The sequence below is a fragment of the Daktulosphaira vitifoliae genome, unplaced genomic scaffold (genome assembly GCF_025091365.1).
Source record: "Daktulosphaira vitifoliae isolate Bord-2020 unplaced genomic scaffold, ASM2509136v1 Scaffold_5, whole genome shotgun sequence".
Classification (NCBI taxonomy): Eukaryota; Metazoa; Arthropoda; class Insecta; order Hemiptera; family Phylloxeridae; genus Daktulosphaira; species Daktulosphaira vitifoliae.
The window spans coordinates 21,795,490-21,813,197 of NW_026099576.1; the positions used below are offsets into that span (position 1 = coordinate 21,795,490).

The 17,708-nt window shown below is 24.2% G+C and overlaps 1 protein-coding gene across 6 annotated transcripts in view; it reads right to left on the reverse strand.

Moving 5' to 3' along the window:
- LOC126907944 (uncharacterized) overlaps positions 1 to 16,945 on the reverse strand; it is a 67,677-nt gene extending 50,732 nt beyond the window's left edge. For 3 of the 6 annotated variants that reach the window (XM_050689675.1, XM_050689673.1, XM_050689679.1), the window contains exon 1: positions 16,025 to 16,938. In XM_050689675.1, coding sequence (XP_050545632.1) covers positions 16,025 to 16,857 — 833 coding nt within the window. In that variant the 5' untranslated portion in view covers positions 16,858 to 16,938. Of the gene's footprint in view, positions 1 to 1,338; positions 2,290 to 16,024 lie in introns of those variants that run through there. The other 3 variants (XM_050689677.1, XM_050689680.1, XM_050689678.1) reach the window with 3 other exon arrangements.
- Positions 16,946 to 17,708: the final 763 nt, after the last annotated feature.

The window sequence follows — 17,708 nt, forward strand, 5'->3', positions numbered from 1 at the left end:
AAAAAAAAAAAAAACACATCATAGTAAAACCAATACCTTCTCAGTTTCGCATCGAAGCTAAAAAATTTTTCAGAAAAATTCAAAATTCAGTTTGCAGTTTTATTGTAATAGATCACTTAAATTGAAATCACGGTAATCATTTCTAATTAACTTTTGGAGTTTAAAAAGAATTACATTGATATAGCCCTAAGTTAATTAGTTTCAATGATTGTAAAAAAAATCTACTCAATTATGTGCATTATTAAATTTATTATAATTGTATAATTCCATTGTTAAATTCAGGTGAAACTGAAAATAATTTTTTTTAGAAAAGATTTATATAACGACAGTTAACCAAACATTTTGGAATATTATAGACTGGTAGTAACACACACGAATAAAGTTAAAAAATTAATAAATTACAAAGTACTTATATCTGATTTTCTAGTTGAAACCTATTATAATATCACACCTAATACGACAATAAAAAAACATTTATTGAATGATTTAATTGTTTAAATGGAAAATCTTGGTTAAATAACTTTTTAATTGTTAAAGTGGAAATTTTTCAATTTGGAAGGTGATATCTTTAACTAGACACTAGTTGTGACTATTTAATGTATCTTTGAAAAAACTACATGAAGTGAGAGCTGAGAAAATAAATGATAGCTACAAAAAAAGTACAATCATTTTATTATAAATAAGAAATATTTTTACGATGGGAGAATATAGTGATGATTTTCGTTATATTCATTGAAGTTGTTAAATTTAAATGAGATAAAAATCAAATTAATTAAAAATTTGTTTCTGATTCAAAAAGAATTAAGAAAAAAAAGCAAAAAAATTCATTGTCGCAGACGGGTTTGAACTTCGTACCTCATGTGTAAAAGACATAAATGTTACTAATACGGAAACTTAAAGCGCATTATATCTAGATAATAATGGGAACGTATGCTACTTTAAATTTCACACATATTTTTTTAAAATTAAAAGAACAAAAAAATTAAGCTTAGAAAAACAAAGAAAAAAACACATCATAGTAAAATTAATATTTTATCAACGTCGCATCGAAATTAAAAACAATACATTAAATACAATACCTCTAATATTGATTAAAAATCAAAACATCTATATAAGAATGTTGCACAGTCTAGTTTAAATGTACTTATTTATTTTCGATAAACCAACTATACTATAAGCCATCATACTTTATTAGTGTGGTATATCTAGATAACAATTAATATATATTTTTAATAAGGAAATTATTTTATTTTTTCAAATATTTATTTATTAAAAAGCCTTTTGAAATACTACCTATAATATGTTTTAAAAATTAATATTAAATAATAGAATTCTTACTCTGCTGATTTAGGTTTGATAAATTCTTCAAATCCTAGGTTTTTGTACCAAACTTCTATAATTTCGTTGAAAAACTTATTAATTATTTCTATTCTTACAAAATTTAAATCATTAGGTAATTCCGCAATTTTAATTTTTGACATATCAGTTAATATATAAATAAACATAAATTTATTATTTTCAACAAATTTGCCTATTCTTTTTGATGCATCAAATTGAAATTTTGTCAAATTCTCAAGTTTAATTACAGAGATTTCATAAGGTGATTTGTTGAGATCTAAAGAGCTGGTATCCTGACTTTTTTCTAAGACATACTGATATATAAAGTCGATTACATCAATTATAGGATGCGGTATAAAGCCTTCTGTAAACAATAATCTTATATCTAAGTAACTTATAAACTTCATAGCATTGTGTAGTTTTTTAAACATAGTTTTGGAAATTTTTAGAACTTTTTCAAGCGTTTCTACACAGGAGCTGAAATAATTCAATTCATTATTTTTATGATATTTCAGACACATATTAAGCATAAGTTTTATTATATCAAAGTATTTTTGTAGTATTTCAATGTACTTGAAATTGAGTATACCTATTGTATAACAATATTTTTGTCTTAAATTTAACATGATAGTGTTTGTTTGAAGATCTTCCTCTCTACCAGTAGCATTCTTTGAATCTTGATTTTGGTACAATATAATTTTTAAATAAATGTGACTCACCACCCTTTCGATATAATTTTCATACATATCATGATAATTTTCACAATGAACTCCTTTTTCTGGTTGCAAGAGGAAAATTACAATAAATATTAAAATAAACGAAAAAAATTTCATTGTAATAAAATCTTATATGAAAAATTTCTTGTTAAAATGTTAGGTAGATTTATAATGAACATAAGTAAATGTCTTCTTAATTATTTAATATCACTTATTTAATAATAAATTTGTATAAAGAATATAAATCTTTTTTCTACGTCATTAAAAATATGTTTAAATAAAATATAGAGCTTTATTGTATTATATTTTTCAATAATTTTTTATAGTTATTTACTATACTAAACTATTTAATTTGATGAGACCTAATATATACTGTTATAAATAATTTATTTTAAAATAGACGTGTACTTTTTTTTATGTAATTTCAATAAAATTCAATTATCCCATAAATAGTGTATAATAAAAAAATCTCGTACAAAAATTTTTTTTGAAATCATATTCTAAATATACTTACATATTCAATATCAAATTGTTAGAAAAAATAGTGGTGTTAATAAAAAAAAAACCACATTGATAAAATTCGTATGTAGATATAAAAATATTTGTCAATACACCAGGCTAGAGGATATTTTAAAAAATATTGCTGTCAATCTCTCAATAAATATATAGATAGTGTTTAAATTTAAGAAATTGGTGGATTATACCAAAAGCAATATGAAATCATATTTTCCTTTACTATTCCTGATTTGTAGTTTTTTATTTTAAAAGAATAATATATGAATAAGTATTTATTGTAGCAATTGAATTAGTATTATATTGATGTTTCTTAATTTAGTATTGTAATTTATTTGGAAAATGTATAAAAAATTATAAAGTAGTTATTACTTTGTGGCATACGTGTATGAAAATTAAAGAGTTTAACACAAAACTTTTTAGATAATAATATCTTGTCAGTTATCAAAAAATGGTTTGCTAAAAATTTTCATAAGAGCGAAAATATACTTTTATATTTCAATTTTTCGTGCTAATTTCAAATAAGCAATCATATTTTTTCTATCACCAATAATTATTTATTTTATTACTAATTATTTAAAAATTATAGGATATAACTCTAAGGAAAATAATTCTAAATGTTTCAATTGTATCATCTATTTCAACACCAAGAGTTACATAGAAGTGATTAATAATTCTTTTGAAATGATTTATTACGATAAAAAAAATATATTAATGAACAAAAAAATTGTTTTTAAATTATTACAGATTTTGATTTATTTATGTTAAAAATAATCAGTATAAAATATCATTTTTAAACTAATTTTTTGTTAATTTAAAGATGATTTTTTGAAAGGTTTCAATAAAAAAAAGTTGAATTTGTAACTAAGACTTTTAACTCAACTTGCAAATTTGAAATTTAAATTATTAAATTGAACATTTTATGAGAATTAAAAAATTGGCATGTTATAATTAATATATATAATTGGAAATTGTATAATTATTATTTACTTTAACCCGTAAGTGGTTTGGTGCGGTCTGATAGACCGCTGCAATTTTTATTTTTATTTAGCTGATAAGATATTGATGTTATTGTTAGGGGCTAGTTTAATAGTTGAGGATCTTGGTCAAAACCAAGAATCGGAAGCTACCCGACGTCTGCTCAAATATCGTCCCTATCTCTTTAAATGAGTTTTAATTGCCTGAAGGAGACACAGGCAATCGTGTACCTTAGTTACAGGGGATAGATTATTAAATAAAATTAGACTATTGTTTTATGTCAACGACATAGTTAAGTTATATTTTAGATGTTCAGTAAATATAAGTTATATGTAATGTACAATACGTCTGACCTGAATCCTAGTACAGTTAGATAGTAGGTATATCCAAGTGAGACGGAGTTGGTTGGCTATGATGACAATTGGCGATAGACGGATCGTTGAATAAAACAAGTTAAGTTATAAATAATATAAATAAGACGAAAGTAATAGTATTGAAAACTATGTCTATAACGGCCACTCAAACACAACTGCCTTTTGTTAGTTCGATGTCAGTAGCTCCGGGCTACAGACTAGTAGAATTGTCATATCAGCATCTCCCTCTATGCTAATTAATATGTATTACGAATGAAATAAATAGAAATAAAACGTGTGTAATATAAGTGGTAAGAACATAGTAATAAATGTTCTTACATTATGTTCACGGAATAATAATATTTTTTTTTATAAAAGTTGAAAGGGATAATTTAAAAAAGAAAAAATGTTTTGTTTAAATTTTGATGGCAATTTATAAATCCTAAAAGTGTTGTTTTGACTACTGTTATTTTTTTAAAAAAAATTGTAATTATAAAATTTTTTTTTTTTTATTCTATTTTAATTTATGTCTAGTTTCATATTTTAATAGTTGTGGAGTAAAAAATGTATTTTAAAATGCTTCAGGACATAACGGAAATCAAGTACATTATTGCATGGCAGATCATAAAACTTCCTGAAAAATTTAGTAGTTACTTTACATGATTTAAATTAAAGTCGAAAAAAAATTTGTCATATCTCATTTAATACTACTAAGATATTGTTCTACCAAAAATGTGATGGAATAAAAGAAATGTAGTCTAAATATTACATAAAAAATTAAGAGGTCCAGGAGACCGCACCATACCATTAGTTTGATTTTTTTTCATCGTACCACTTACGGGTTAAATTTATCAGAAAAGCTTAATATTTTTTTTATATTTTTATTTTAATAGATCGTTTAAGTAGAAATCAAAGTAATCATTCCTAAGGAACTTTCGGTATTTAAAAAGGTTCTACATTTGAAATATTCAAAACATAATAAATTTTAATTTTATAAGATTTACTTTATCTAAAAAAAATAATCAAAATTTTGTTAAAATATCTACTCAATTAAGCGTGTTATAAAATTTTATTTATTTATTTTTTTTTTTTATTATTATTAAGGCTTCGACATATGTGGTCATAAAATGCTTGCTATTGTAGGGATGTTATTATAATTGTAAAAGTCACTATCAAAAAAAAAAAAAAAGCTTCGATACAAAACTCTAGATAGTGTTTAATTTTAAAAAATTGGTGGATTATTCCAAAAGCTACATGATCTGCTAGTTCCTTATTAATATCCTGATTATGATAAAGTATGTCATAAATAATAAGTATCTCATAAAAAAATTGTGTTGATCCATACATTTTTCAAAAAGTTAAATAACCTTATAATCGATAAAATGGAAATATTTTCAATATTTGAGAGTAATTTCATTAACTGAATTATAGATGTGATAATTTGATGTATCGTTAAAAAAACTTAGTCAAGTGAGAGCTGAGAAAATAAGTGTGAGCCAAAAAAAAAATCATACAATAAAATAATTTTAATATGAATAAAATTTTTCTTCAAACGAGGGGAGACTACAGTGATATCATATTTTTTTTCTTAGCTTCGATGTTCAATTTCACCATGAAAATAAAATAAACATATAGATGTCATGATATACACAGTATATCATTAATGTCATAATGTATTATTTAAGTCTTCAATTAATCAATCACGCAAAATGATATGTATAACAATTTAAATAAGATATATATACATATATACCTTTTAAATGTTTGAATATACTAATGAAATTTCGTAGAAAAAGCATGTATTAATTATATAAAAGAAACACGAAATAATAAACAATATGTAATAATAATGTGTTATACATAAGGTAATAAATAATGTGTAAGATTTTATAAAACAAACTGTAAAACATTATGAAATGTAGATCATTATTGACAAAAATGTAATAAATAACATGTAATAAATTATAAAATTATAAAGAAATAAAGGTAGCGTCGGTGATCACTTCTTGCCTTTGAAAATACCATCAAACTTAATATAAAAAGCCCAAAATTATGAGCATTCTGTCTAAGATGTCACTCTGATGGTGGTCAAAATGCTCTCACTCGGTTAGTGGCGCTCAGACGCGGTTAGTTATTCTCAGAGTTTATCAGCACGTTCAATTACGATTAGCCCATTTTACACTTTGTATCCTATAGAAGTATATGCAAGAAGTGATTTGCCGTGTCTACGCTATAACTGCATAAGAATACATCTACTTATTTCAGAGTATTATTGGATATATCAAGGTGGGGGGATACTAATAATTTCACAAAAAATATATAAGGTTTAGAATTAAATTTCATGAGTACATAGATTAAGTAGGCACAGAGAAAAATCAAGTGATTAACAATAACACAAAATATACCAAGCAAATTTAATAAATCGATAATGTTTGTACAGAGTTACTTAGCAGAGTTATATCGTTGATACGTGTCTATTTCAGAAATTAGGTTGGAGGTTCATATGTATAGCCACCATAACACTCTGGGTAGACACATGAGATGACTCAATTCCACCAATGATTGATAACCGTCAAAACTCNTGTGCTATTGATCGGCCATAGTTCGCCATATCTTTATTGTTTATGCTCATACGGTTGCGACTCGGCAGAATTTGTAAACTCCAGACGTACGAGGTTTTTATGTGTACATGTTTTGTACTGTATATCCGTGAAAAACAATCCTTCTCGCATATTACGGGTTAGTAGCATCGTTCACGTCGTCATCAACGCTCACATACAGTCCACNTTGAAAAAGTTTTCATTTTGAATCTCCCTCCGTGGGCACGTTTTAAGTAAAAAAATTTCGAAAATTGGCGATTTTTAAATTTGAAATTTTTTTGGAGATTTACCCCATTTACGGGGAACGAAGGAAAGTTTTTCAAATGTTAAAGATAATTTCTTCGACTATATACGATTTGTGATCTTTTGATGTATCGTTGAATGAAATTGGTCTGATGAGCTGAAAAATAGTGGCGATAGATATAAAAAACCCACCACAGTGGGGTTGAGGCATAGTAGGGTCGTGGCATAGTTGGGTCCAATATAGATGATATCTGACAGTGATTAAAATCACTATCATAAAAAACGCTTCGATGCAAATCTGTAGATAGTGTTTAATTAAAAAAAAAGAATTTGTTAAAATAGCATATTTTTAATATGGTAGCCANGTCAAAAAAGTAGGTTAAGTGAGAGCAAAGAAAATAAATGATAGCTACAAAAATAAACCACATAGTAAAATAATATTAATATGAATTTCTTCTCACGAGAGAAGACTACAGTAATGGGAGGATGTTTATTGAAGCTTTAAAATCTAAATGCGATAAAAATCAAATGAGTTAAAAATTTTTTTCTACTCAAAAAGAATTAAGAAAAAATTCAGTGTCACAGGCGTGAAAGACCCAAGTGTTACCGTCTCAGAAACCATACGTCGCATTCATCACTTAATAAAAATGGAAATTTAGTTCAAATTTTAAAGTTATTTTTTTCGACTTTAAAGAAACAAAAAAATTTAAATATGTTTAATTTTTTATACTATGTCAATTAGATTGATATAATATTTATGAAAATCAGTGTAATACCCTTATAATTAAATAAAATACAAAACCAAGAAGTTTAACATAAAAATAGTATATTTTTGAATACGGTAGTTATTTTCAACATGAAAACAAAATAAAGACCAAATTTTCTTTTTTAATATTAAAGTATATTACATAAGCTTTAATTTAAGATATATATAGAAGTGTCAGTATTTCCGGAATGTTTTCAAAAATTAAGTTGAAAAAGATTTGTGATCTTTTGACGTATTGTTGAAAGAAATCGGTTCGATGAAGCTGAGAAAAAGTGGTATATTATTATATATTTGGAAATAAAAATGTAAACATTCATATTGATCATATAACATTAATGTTGGTAGTAAATAATAATATTGATCAGTTCGAAAATAATAGGTTATACATGTCGAAAATTAACGTTTTATAAATTTGTATTTTTTTTTGGAAATTTCTCCTATTTACGGGGAACGAGAGAAATTCATTCAAATGTTTAGGGTATTATTTTCGACTAGATACGATTTGTGATCTTTTGACGTATCGCTGAAAAAATCTGTTCAATGAAAGCTGAGAAAATGTAGTTATAGATTAAAGGTTAAAAAATAACATCATAATAAAATCAATATCTTCTAAGCTTCGCATCGAAGCTAATAGAAAGATGCATCCATTCGAATTAATTCACAACAAATTTAAGTATTTAAATGACCTGCTCCTCGTGTATCACTCTTCATATCTTGTTTATCAGAGCTTTTGTATTGGCTTTAGTGTGAAATTGAAAAAATTAAAAATTAAAAGCATTGTTAAACTGAAATAGAATCATAAATAAGGAGATTTATGTTGACAAATAGGAAAAGAAACACTTTACAACGTAAACTACAGTCTGTTATTCACTAGTACTTAAAGTACATTCTATACGTATACTCACGTTAATTTTAATTGTAGTTAGAAATTTATACATAACGTGTTTTGATATAATTTATGAATGTCAAAACATATTGTATTAGTATGTTAAGGTTAATTTTTTAACATTCTGTGTAAAATATTTTAACAGTACTTTTATATTAATAGATATTAATTAATAAAGGAACCATTTCTTTTACAATATTTTTGATTACAAAGTTTTAAAATCGTTTTTGTCATCTTACCTCTCAGGTTTGGTACAATGATTAAAATAACATAAAATAAAAATAATATTTTTTAAAAAATTCCTATTATGTCCTTTAGAATATGAGACAACCAAAAATGCATGGTATTAAGCAAAATATAGAAGTTCTCATGCAAATTTCAGTTTTTACAATTATTCACAGAAGTCAGAAAATATCATACACCATATTTCTTAAATATTAGCTTTAAAAAATATCGATAGCACTGATACAGAGAATGGCGGTTACTCCTATCTGAAATACACACGGGTATTCACAATAATTAATAAGATTCTAATTTTAATACTATCTTTGGTAATAACGATATTGGTTGCCGCTTATACTTTTTATATTAAAAATAAATTTCCGTACGGCTTATAAAAAATAAAACCAGAAAAAGTTTTTTTTTTTATTAAATAAAAAAAACCTTTAATGTGCTATAATAATTATTATAGCACATATCAATGAGTAGAATATAACAAAGAAATACTATTAAAGTGATAATAAAAAATAATCTATGGAGCACTAGGTGTTTAACTATAAAGTACTTAACTAAACAAACTCTTATGATGTATTACATAATCCTCGGCGGGTGGCTGGTTCAACTCACGCAATTCTCTAGGGTCTGTAGTTATACAAAAGTTGTACTTAAATTATAATAAACAATTTTGATCTCACAAGAGTAGAGATACCGCGGCCAAAACCTACTGACGTTTTGTACACAATGTGTATACGAAGTTTGCCGTTATGTGTATTACATACATTAACACCACAAATTGATTTATTGACATAGCCATACTAATAATAATTTTAACAATATGAGCTTAAACATGTATCTACAAAACAAAAATAATAAAATCAATTTATTCCAGACTAATGTGAATCATACAGTTTTAATAAATATAGATTAAATTCATGAACAATTATATTAAAATACTCATTGTAAAATAAAAATTGATGAGATCAAATGAAAAAACTGAAAAATGTAGGAAAATAACGAAAGAAGTCTTATAATTTTTTTCAAGCACAACAATTAACGACAAATATTTGTGTTTATATTAATTAAATTAATTTTAAGTGTTTATAATATAGCATAAATTCATATGTTCATTTTATATTTTGTATAATTTCACGATTATTCAATATAATATCAATAATCTTAAAAAAAAAATCGGACCAATGAGAAATGACAAGTATAGGATAATTTTTTAATTTAGAATATGATTAAAAATGTTCTCATTTTTTTTTTTTTTTAATTAATTTACTTTTATAGTAACTCAAAATTAATGTCATATAAATTTAATTTTTATATAATTACTATGGTTAAAATGATATATAAATTTAGTTACTGGTTAGTCCAGTATGAGCATGAGAATAATTGAGTTACTGTAATATTTATTGAATAAAATGATATACTATAATTTTCTCTCGGGATATGAGTACGAGAGTTTATGAGAAGATATAAAATATAGAAAAAAAAAAGTGATATTTCTACATTTATTAATATGATAATAGTTAGAAATAGAAATTATTGTGATTAATTATCACACATAAATCATCAACAACGCCACTCGTGCCTGTAGTTATCTAAGTTTGTGCTGACTGTGAGTCGTATCAATAAATACTTTGAGTAGTATAGGAACCATAAGTTCTCTATCTTCGCAAGAAAGTATTTTTATTGACCAGACAGAAAACCCGCTCTATGATAAGTCTAGACTGGTTAACTTCATACGAACGTTATCGATTATTTTGTGAAATTAAACAATATTTTATTGTTGAGATCACTTAATTCCTTTGATTACATACTTAATTTATGTACTCATTATACTTAACTTTCAACCTTATAAATTTTCTGTGAAATATAAATTTACCTTAGTGATGTTGGAAAATAATGTTGAAAATAAATATACTTCGATCATTTTGTGTAATTATAATATTTACCAAGCTATTTCTTGCACTTGTTGAAAGATTATGAAGTCAATGAGTAGTGAGTTGAATTGACAGCTTTTGTGTCATTTTATATTAAATTCAATTCATTTATATGTGCAAGAAATGACACGATCTTTTACTATTAACTGTTTATTACTCGAATGTGTTAGTTATTACATATTATTTTATTTAAAATAGATGATTTGTCACAACTCAAGAATTACTTATAGTTATAGCATATATATATATGTATATTAAAATATAGGAAAATTTTTAAATTCAGAATGAAAATATAAAACGACTTAATGTATTGGTAAATATAAATATAAAAAAACCCAGCACAGTGGGATCGTGGCATAGTTGGGTCCCGCATTGATGATATCTGACAGGATTTTAATCACTATCATAAGAAACGCTTCGATGCAAATCTATAGATAGTGTTTAGTTTTAAAAAATTGGTGGATAATTACAAAAGCAACATCAACTCCTATTTCATTAATTATATCCAGATTAGTCCTTTAAAGTGAAAGTTTTAATAAAAAAAAAATGAATATATTACCATAACTTTTAGCTCAACTTGCAAGTTTGAAATTGATATTATTAAATAGAAAAAAATGAAATTGGTAGATTATTTCAAAACAACAATAACACTTATTCCCTTAATTTTACCCCGATTTATAATTATAATATATGAATACATAATAATTACAGTAATTAATTACTTATTAATTAATTATTGGATTATTCCAAAACCACCTATTTCATTATTTATATTCTAATAACAAGTCTTATGATTTAGAAGTTTAATATATGAATAAATAAATATATATAAATAGCAATTATCACAAAAAAATATAATGATCCATACATTTTTCAATAAGTTATAGCGTTAATTTTTTGTGAAAAGTTGTCATTTTGAATCCCCCCTGTGGGCAGGTAAAGGGACAAATGTATAAAAAAATTTTATCAAATGATAGGTAAAGACATTATGCATCTATTAAAAAAAATAAGTTTTCATTTTCATTTTCAGAAAAGTTATAGTTCAGTTAAAAAAAAAAAACCCAGCACAGGGGGGTCGCGGCACAGTGGTGACGTGGCATAGTTGGATCAAGTAAATGATATCTGACAGTGATTAAAATCACTATCAAAAATAAACGCTTCGATGCAAATCTTTAGATAGTGTTTAATTTTAAAAAAATTGGTGTTTTATTCCAAAAGCTACTTGATCTGCTGGTTCCTTATNGTTGAACGAAATCGGTTCAGTGAGAGCTAAAAAAATGTGGTTATAGACACACAAAAAAACACATCAAAATAAATTAATACCTTCTTAGCTTCACATCGCATCTAAAAAACATAGTAACATTAATATTTTCTCAGACTTGCATTAAAGATAAAATATAGTTGTTATCCTCTAAAATATAAGAGATGAACTAAAAACCATAGGAAATTAAAAATCTACAACCAATTTCTAATATGACTTTTATTTGGTCCGTTTGTATTGGATTGGAACAGACAAATTACCTGTAATATAAAAACTACACAATAACATGATTTAGATATATTAAGAATGTATAAAATAATATCATGATTTATACTAATCATACTAAGCAAAGTTAAAACAATAAAAAGTATTTTCCATTAGAGAAGTAAACAAAAAAAAGATAATAGATACAAAGCACCAAACAATTATATTATATGATACAGTATTAGATAGTATGTTAATTAAGTAAATAATTACAGTACATTAATAGAATTACTGAAGATTATATTGCTCAATAAAATTATACAGTGATAATTGTATATTAATAAAATATTCCGGAAACAATATATATTATTTATGTACGGAAGTAAAACAATCGCAAATCGTAAAACATGTCAAAAATCATTGTGCAAGTTATGATCATAGTGAATTAAATATAAGCTAAAAAAGTTTGCTGTCTAATTCTTTATTTTACAGTGTGGAAGTTTTTCAAAACCCAGATCTTCATAACAAGATTTGCTAACATTTTCACAAAAACTGTCAAAAAAATTACATGCGTTAAGCATAATTTGGATTGAAAACTCAGAATTTAAANACCCAGATCTTCATAACAAGATTTGCTAAGATTTTCACAAAAACTGTCAAAAAAATTACATGCGTTAAGCATAATTTGGATTGAAAACTCAGAATTTAAATTAATTGATATATTTCCTGAATTCCTAAAATAGTTTACATAATACTGAACATTTTTAAATTTGTCATCTTTATGGCACAGGGTATCAAATATCTTAATTTCACTCAATAAATGAGTACTAAAAACATTAAATTTTTTTTTAAAAATGTTGAGAAGTTGTTTAATCTTTTTATTATCATTAATATTTTTTAAAGAAAAATCATTATCCTCCAACAAACTGAGAAATCCTGCAACCCATTCAAAAACATTCTGTAAATTTGATTCAGAGGTAAAATTAACACTCCATATTGATGATTTCTTTAAAGTAACTAAAGCTTCATATAAATCTTCAAGCATTGTTTTTGATTTAACGAATGAGCTAAATAATTGAATTAAACAATTATGGTAATTATTATATGCATATTTATTGCATATATATAACATAGCAGAAAATAATGTAAGATAGTGTTTCATTATTTCTGTAAATCTACATCTTAATAATTGTGATACGTGTTCCTTTTTTATTTGAAAATTTATGTAATTAACTTCATCATTTATTATATGATCTACACTGAATTGTTTACCAAAATAAACTATACTAATGTATTTCATTTTTTTCCAACCAGATTCCTTACGAATAATATTAAGAGCTTCAATTCCATCATTTTGATTTATATCTGGGTCTATTGGAGGTATGAATCTAATTTAAAAAATATATTTTGATTATTAATAAATACATAAAAAATAAACATATTTACATATTGATGAATGAAACATTACTTTATTTTGAGTTAAAGAATCAAATATCATTAAAATATAGAATTTGTATTGTAACTTATAATTTATTTGTTAAATTATTAAGAAATAAATAAAAAATTACAATTCAGCAAAGTTTTTTAATTATACTAATGTATTAATTCAAAGTATATTAATATTTTAAAAATACCTCTTTCATAATTTTGGATAAATAACAAAGATAATTTAACATCTAACATTTATTAAACACAAAAAAAGAAAATTTTATATAATATATATTATATCAAACCAAAATTTAAAATAAACACAGTAGTGTCGTGGCATATTATGAACGTGCACATAGTTGCTAAAAATACAGATTAAATATGACAGAAATGAAAATCATAAGATATACTTCAATATAAATCTTTATATAGTGTTTAATTTTAAGAAACTGGTAGATTATTCCAAAAGTAACAATTGATATTTCCTTAATTATATCCTGGTTATTAGTTCTATGATATTATTAAAGTACAATATATTATTTAAATTAATACTAATTATAGTAATTAAATATAGTATTAAATTTATATTCAATAATTTAATATTGTAATTTTTATAGAGATATAATAAAAAATTTACAGTAGTATATTTCGTTATTTCTATCGTTAATGTGTATAAAAATTAAAAGGGCATGAAGCAATATTTTTAAAAAAAATGTTTGTAACTTATAAACCACATTTGTACAAAGTACTTTCATCAAAATCAAGAATATTATTTTCGATTTCAATTTTATGGATTTTTTCAAATAAACAATTAGACTTTTTCTATCACTTCTAACTTTTGATTTTAATACTAATTAGTTAAAAATTAGCATTTATATATAAAAAATATTATGTAAAACAAAAAAAAAATTTGTTTTTCTAAGTATTACTGATTTAAAATTTTTATATGTTAAAAATAATCATTGCAAATATCATTTTATCAATCAAATTTTTTGGTCCTCAAAGTTGATATTTATGAAAGTTGATAGAACAAAAAAGTTGTATTTGCTATCAAAACTTTTAGCTCAAACTTGCAGTTTGATAATGACATCATCAAATAGAATATATTATGATAATTAAAAAATGTTATTGTTAAGATGAATATGCAGTCAGTAAATTTTATAATTACTATTTACAATATAAATGTATAGAAAAGGTTAATTTTTTTTTACATTTTAATTGTAATCGATCACTTAAATAGGAAATTTACTTTCACTATAAAGACTAATCAAAAAGTTGTTAAAAAAATATACTAAATTGTGCGTATTATGTAATTAATTTTAATTGTAACAATCCATTGTTACATTCATGAAAAACTATAAATTCAATACCACAGGCGCGATGGAACTTCGTACTTCGTGTCAGAAAGACATAAATGTTACTGACACGGAAATCTAAATCGCGTATTATTTAGAAAAACATTAGAAAAAAAAAACCAGCACAGGTGTGTCGCAGCATAGTGGTGACATGTCATAGTTAGGTCAAAAAAAAAAAACCGGCAGTATCCCGGCACAGTGTGTATAATTGGGTGCATAATAGATGATATGTGACAGTGATTAAAATCACTATCAAAAAAACACTTCGCTGAAAATATTTAAATACTGTTTAATTTCAAAAAATTAGTGGATTATTTCAAAAGCTACATGATCTGCTATTTCGTTATTAATATCCTGATTAAGATAATGTATGTCAAATGAAAAAGGGATAAATAAAAAATATTATTTCTCATAAAAAAATTGTGTTCATCCATATTCTTTTCAATATGTTATAGAATTAAAAAGTTAAAAATGTATAAAATAAAATCGAGAATTATCGGTAGACATTTTCATTTTCAAAAAATTTTACAAATGATAGGTAAGGACATTATGCATCTATTAAAAAAAATATATTAATTTGTTCAATTTTAAGAATGTAATGGCAGTTTTAAGAAAAAAAATTGAAAAAATTTCGAAAATTAGGGATTTTTAAATTTGTAATTTTTTTGGAGGTTTCCCCCATTTACGGGGAACAAGGGGATTTTTTTTCAATTTTTGAGGGTAATGTCTTCGACTAGATACGATTTGTGTTCTTTTGAAGTATCGTTGAAAGAAATCAGTTCTGTGAAAGCTGAGAAAAAGTTTTAACAGACTCAAAAAAAAAGTGAATAAATAAATAAAAAAAAAAAAACATCATAGTAAAACAATACCTTCTCAGCTTGGCATCGAAGCTAAAACATCATACTAAAATTAATACATTTTCACCTTCTCATCGATATAAAAACCAATCAATAAATACAATACCCTAATATTGATTCAAAATCACAACATCCAAATAAGGACGTTACATAGTCTAGTTACAATATAATTATTTATTTTCGATAAACCAGCTATTTAAAAAACCGACATATTTTATTAGTGTGATATAGTCATAGAACAAAAGTATCTATAATTCATAAGAAAATAACATTCTTATTTAAATATTTATTTACTAAAAATTTTTTTAAGTATTATCTATAATATGTTTTAAAAATTAATATTTAATGTAAGAATTCTTACTCTGCTGTTTTAGGGTTGAGAAATTCTTCAAATCCTAGGTTTTTGTACCAAACTTCTACAATTTCGTTGAAAAATGTATTAAGTATTTCTATTCTTGCAAAATTTAAATCATTAGGTAATTCCGCAATATTTATTTTTGGCAAATCATTTATTAGAAAAATTAATATATATTTAGAATTTTGAAAAAAGTCGCCTACTATTTTTGATGCGTCTGTGTGAAATTTTGTCAAATTCTCAAGTTTCATTTCAGAGATATCATAAGGTGATTGGTTGAGATCTAAAGAGCTGGTATCCTGACTTTTTCCTAAGACGTACTGATATATAAAGTCAATTACTTCAATTATAGGATGCGGTATAATGCCTTCAGAAAACAAAAATCTTATATCTATATAGCTTAAAAACTTCATAGCATTGTGTAGATTTGCAATCATAGTTTTGGAATTTTGTAGAACTTTTTCAAGCATTTCTACACAGGGACTGAAATAATTCAATTCATTTTTATAATGATATTTTTGGCATATACTAAGTATAAGGTTTATTATATAAAGGTATTTTATTAGTATTTCAATGTACATATAATTGAGTATACCTATTGTATAACAATATTTTTGTCTTAAATTTAACATGTTAGTGTTTGTTTGAAGATTTTCCTCTATACCAATAGTATTCTTTGAATCTTGTTTTCGATACGATATAATTTTTGAATAAATGTGACTCACCACCCTTTCGATATAATTTTCATACATATCATGATAATTTTCACAATGAACACCTGTGTCTTGTTGCAAGAGGAAAATGACAATAAATATTAAAATAAACGAAAAAAATTTCATTGTAATAAAATTCTAATATGAAAATTTTCTCGTTAAAATGTTAGGTAGATTTATAATGAACATAAGTAAATGTCTGCTTTATTATTTAATATCACTTATTTAATAAAAAATATGTATAAAGATTATAAATCTTTTTTCTACGTCAGTAAAAATATGTTTAAATAAAATATAGAGATTTATTGTATTATATTTTCAAATAATTTTTTATAGGATGTATAGGTTCTATTATCACCTATATTGATAGATTTTCTCTATGAAATCCTGTGTTTATAAGATCAGTTGCTTACCAAAATATTTTATACTACACTATACTCTTTTGAAATCATATTCTATTTATACTTATATATTCAATTTCAAATAGTTAGAAAAACGTAGTGATGTTAATAAAAAAAACCACATTGATAAAATTCTTACGTAGATATAAAAATATTTGTCAATACACCAGGCTAGAGGATATTTTTAAAAATATTGCTGTCAATCTCTCAATAAAATATACTAACATAAATTAAATCACTGACATAAGAAACGCTTCAATGTAAATATATAGATATTGTTTAAATTTAAGAAATTGGTGGATTATACTAAAAGCAATATGAAATCATATTTTCCTTTATTATTCCTGATTTGTAGCTTTTTATTTTAAAAGAATAATATATGAATAAGTATTTATTGTAGCAATCAAATTAGTATTATATTGATGTTTCATAATTTAGTATTGTAATTTATTTGGAAAACGTATAAAAAATTATGAAGTGGTTATTACTTTGTGGCATACGTGTATAAAAATTGAAGCCTTTGACACAAAACTTTTTAAATAATAATATCTTGTCAGTTATCAATAAATGGTTTGC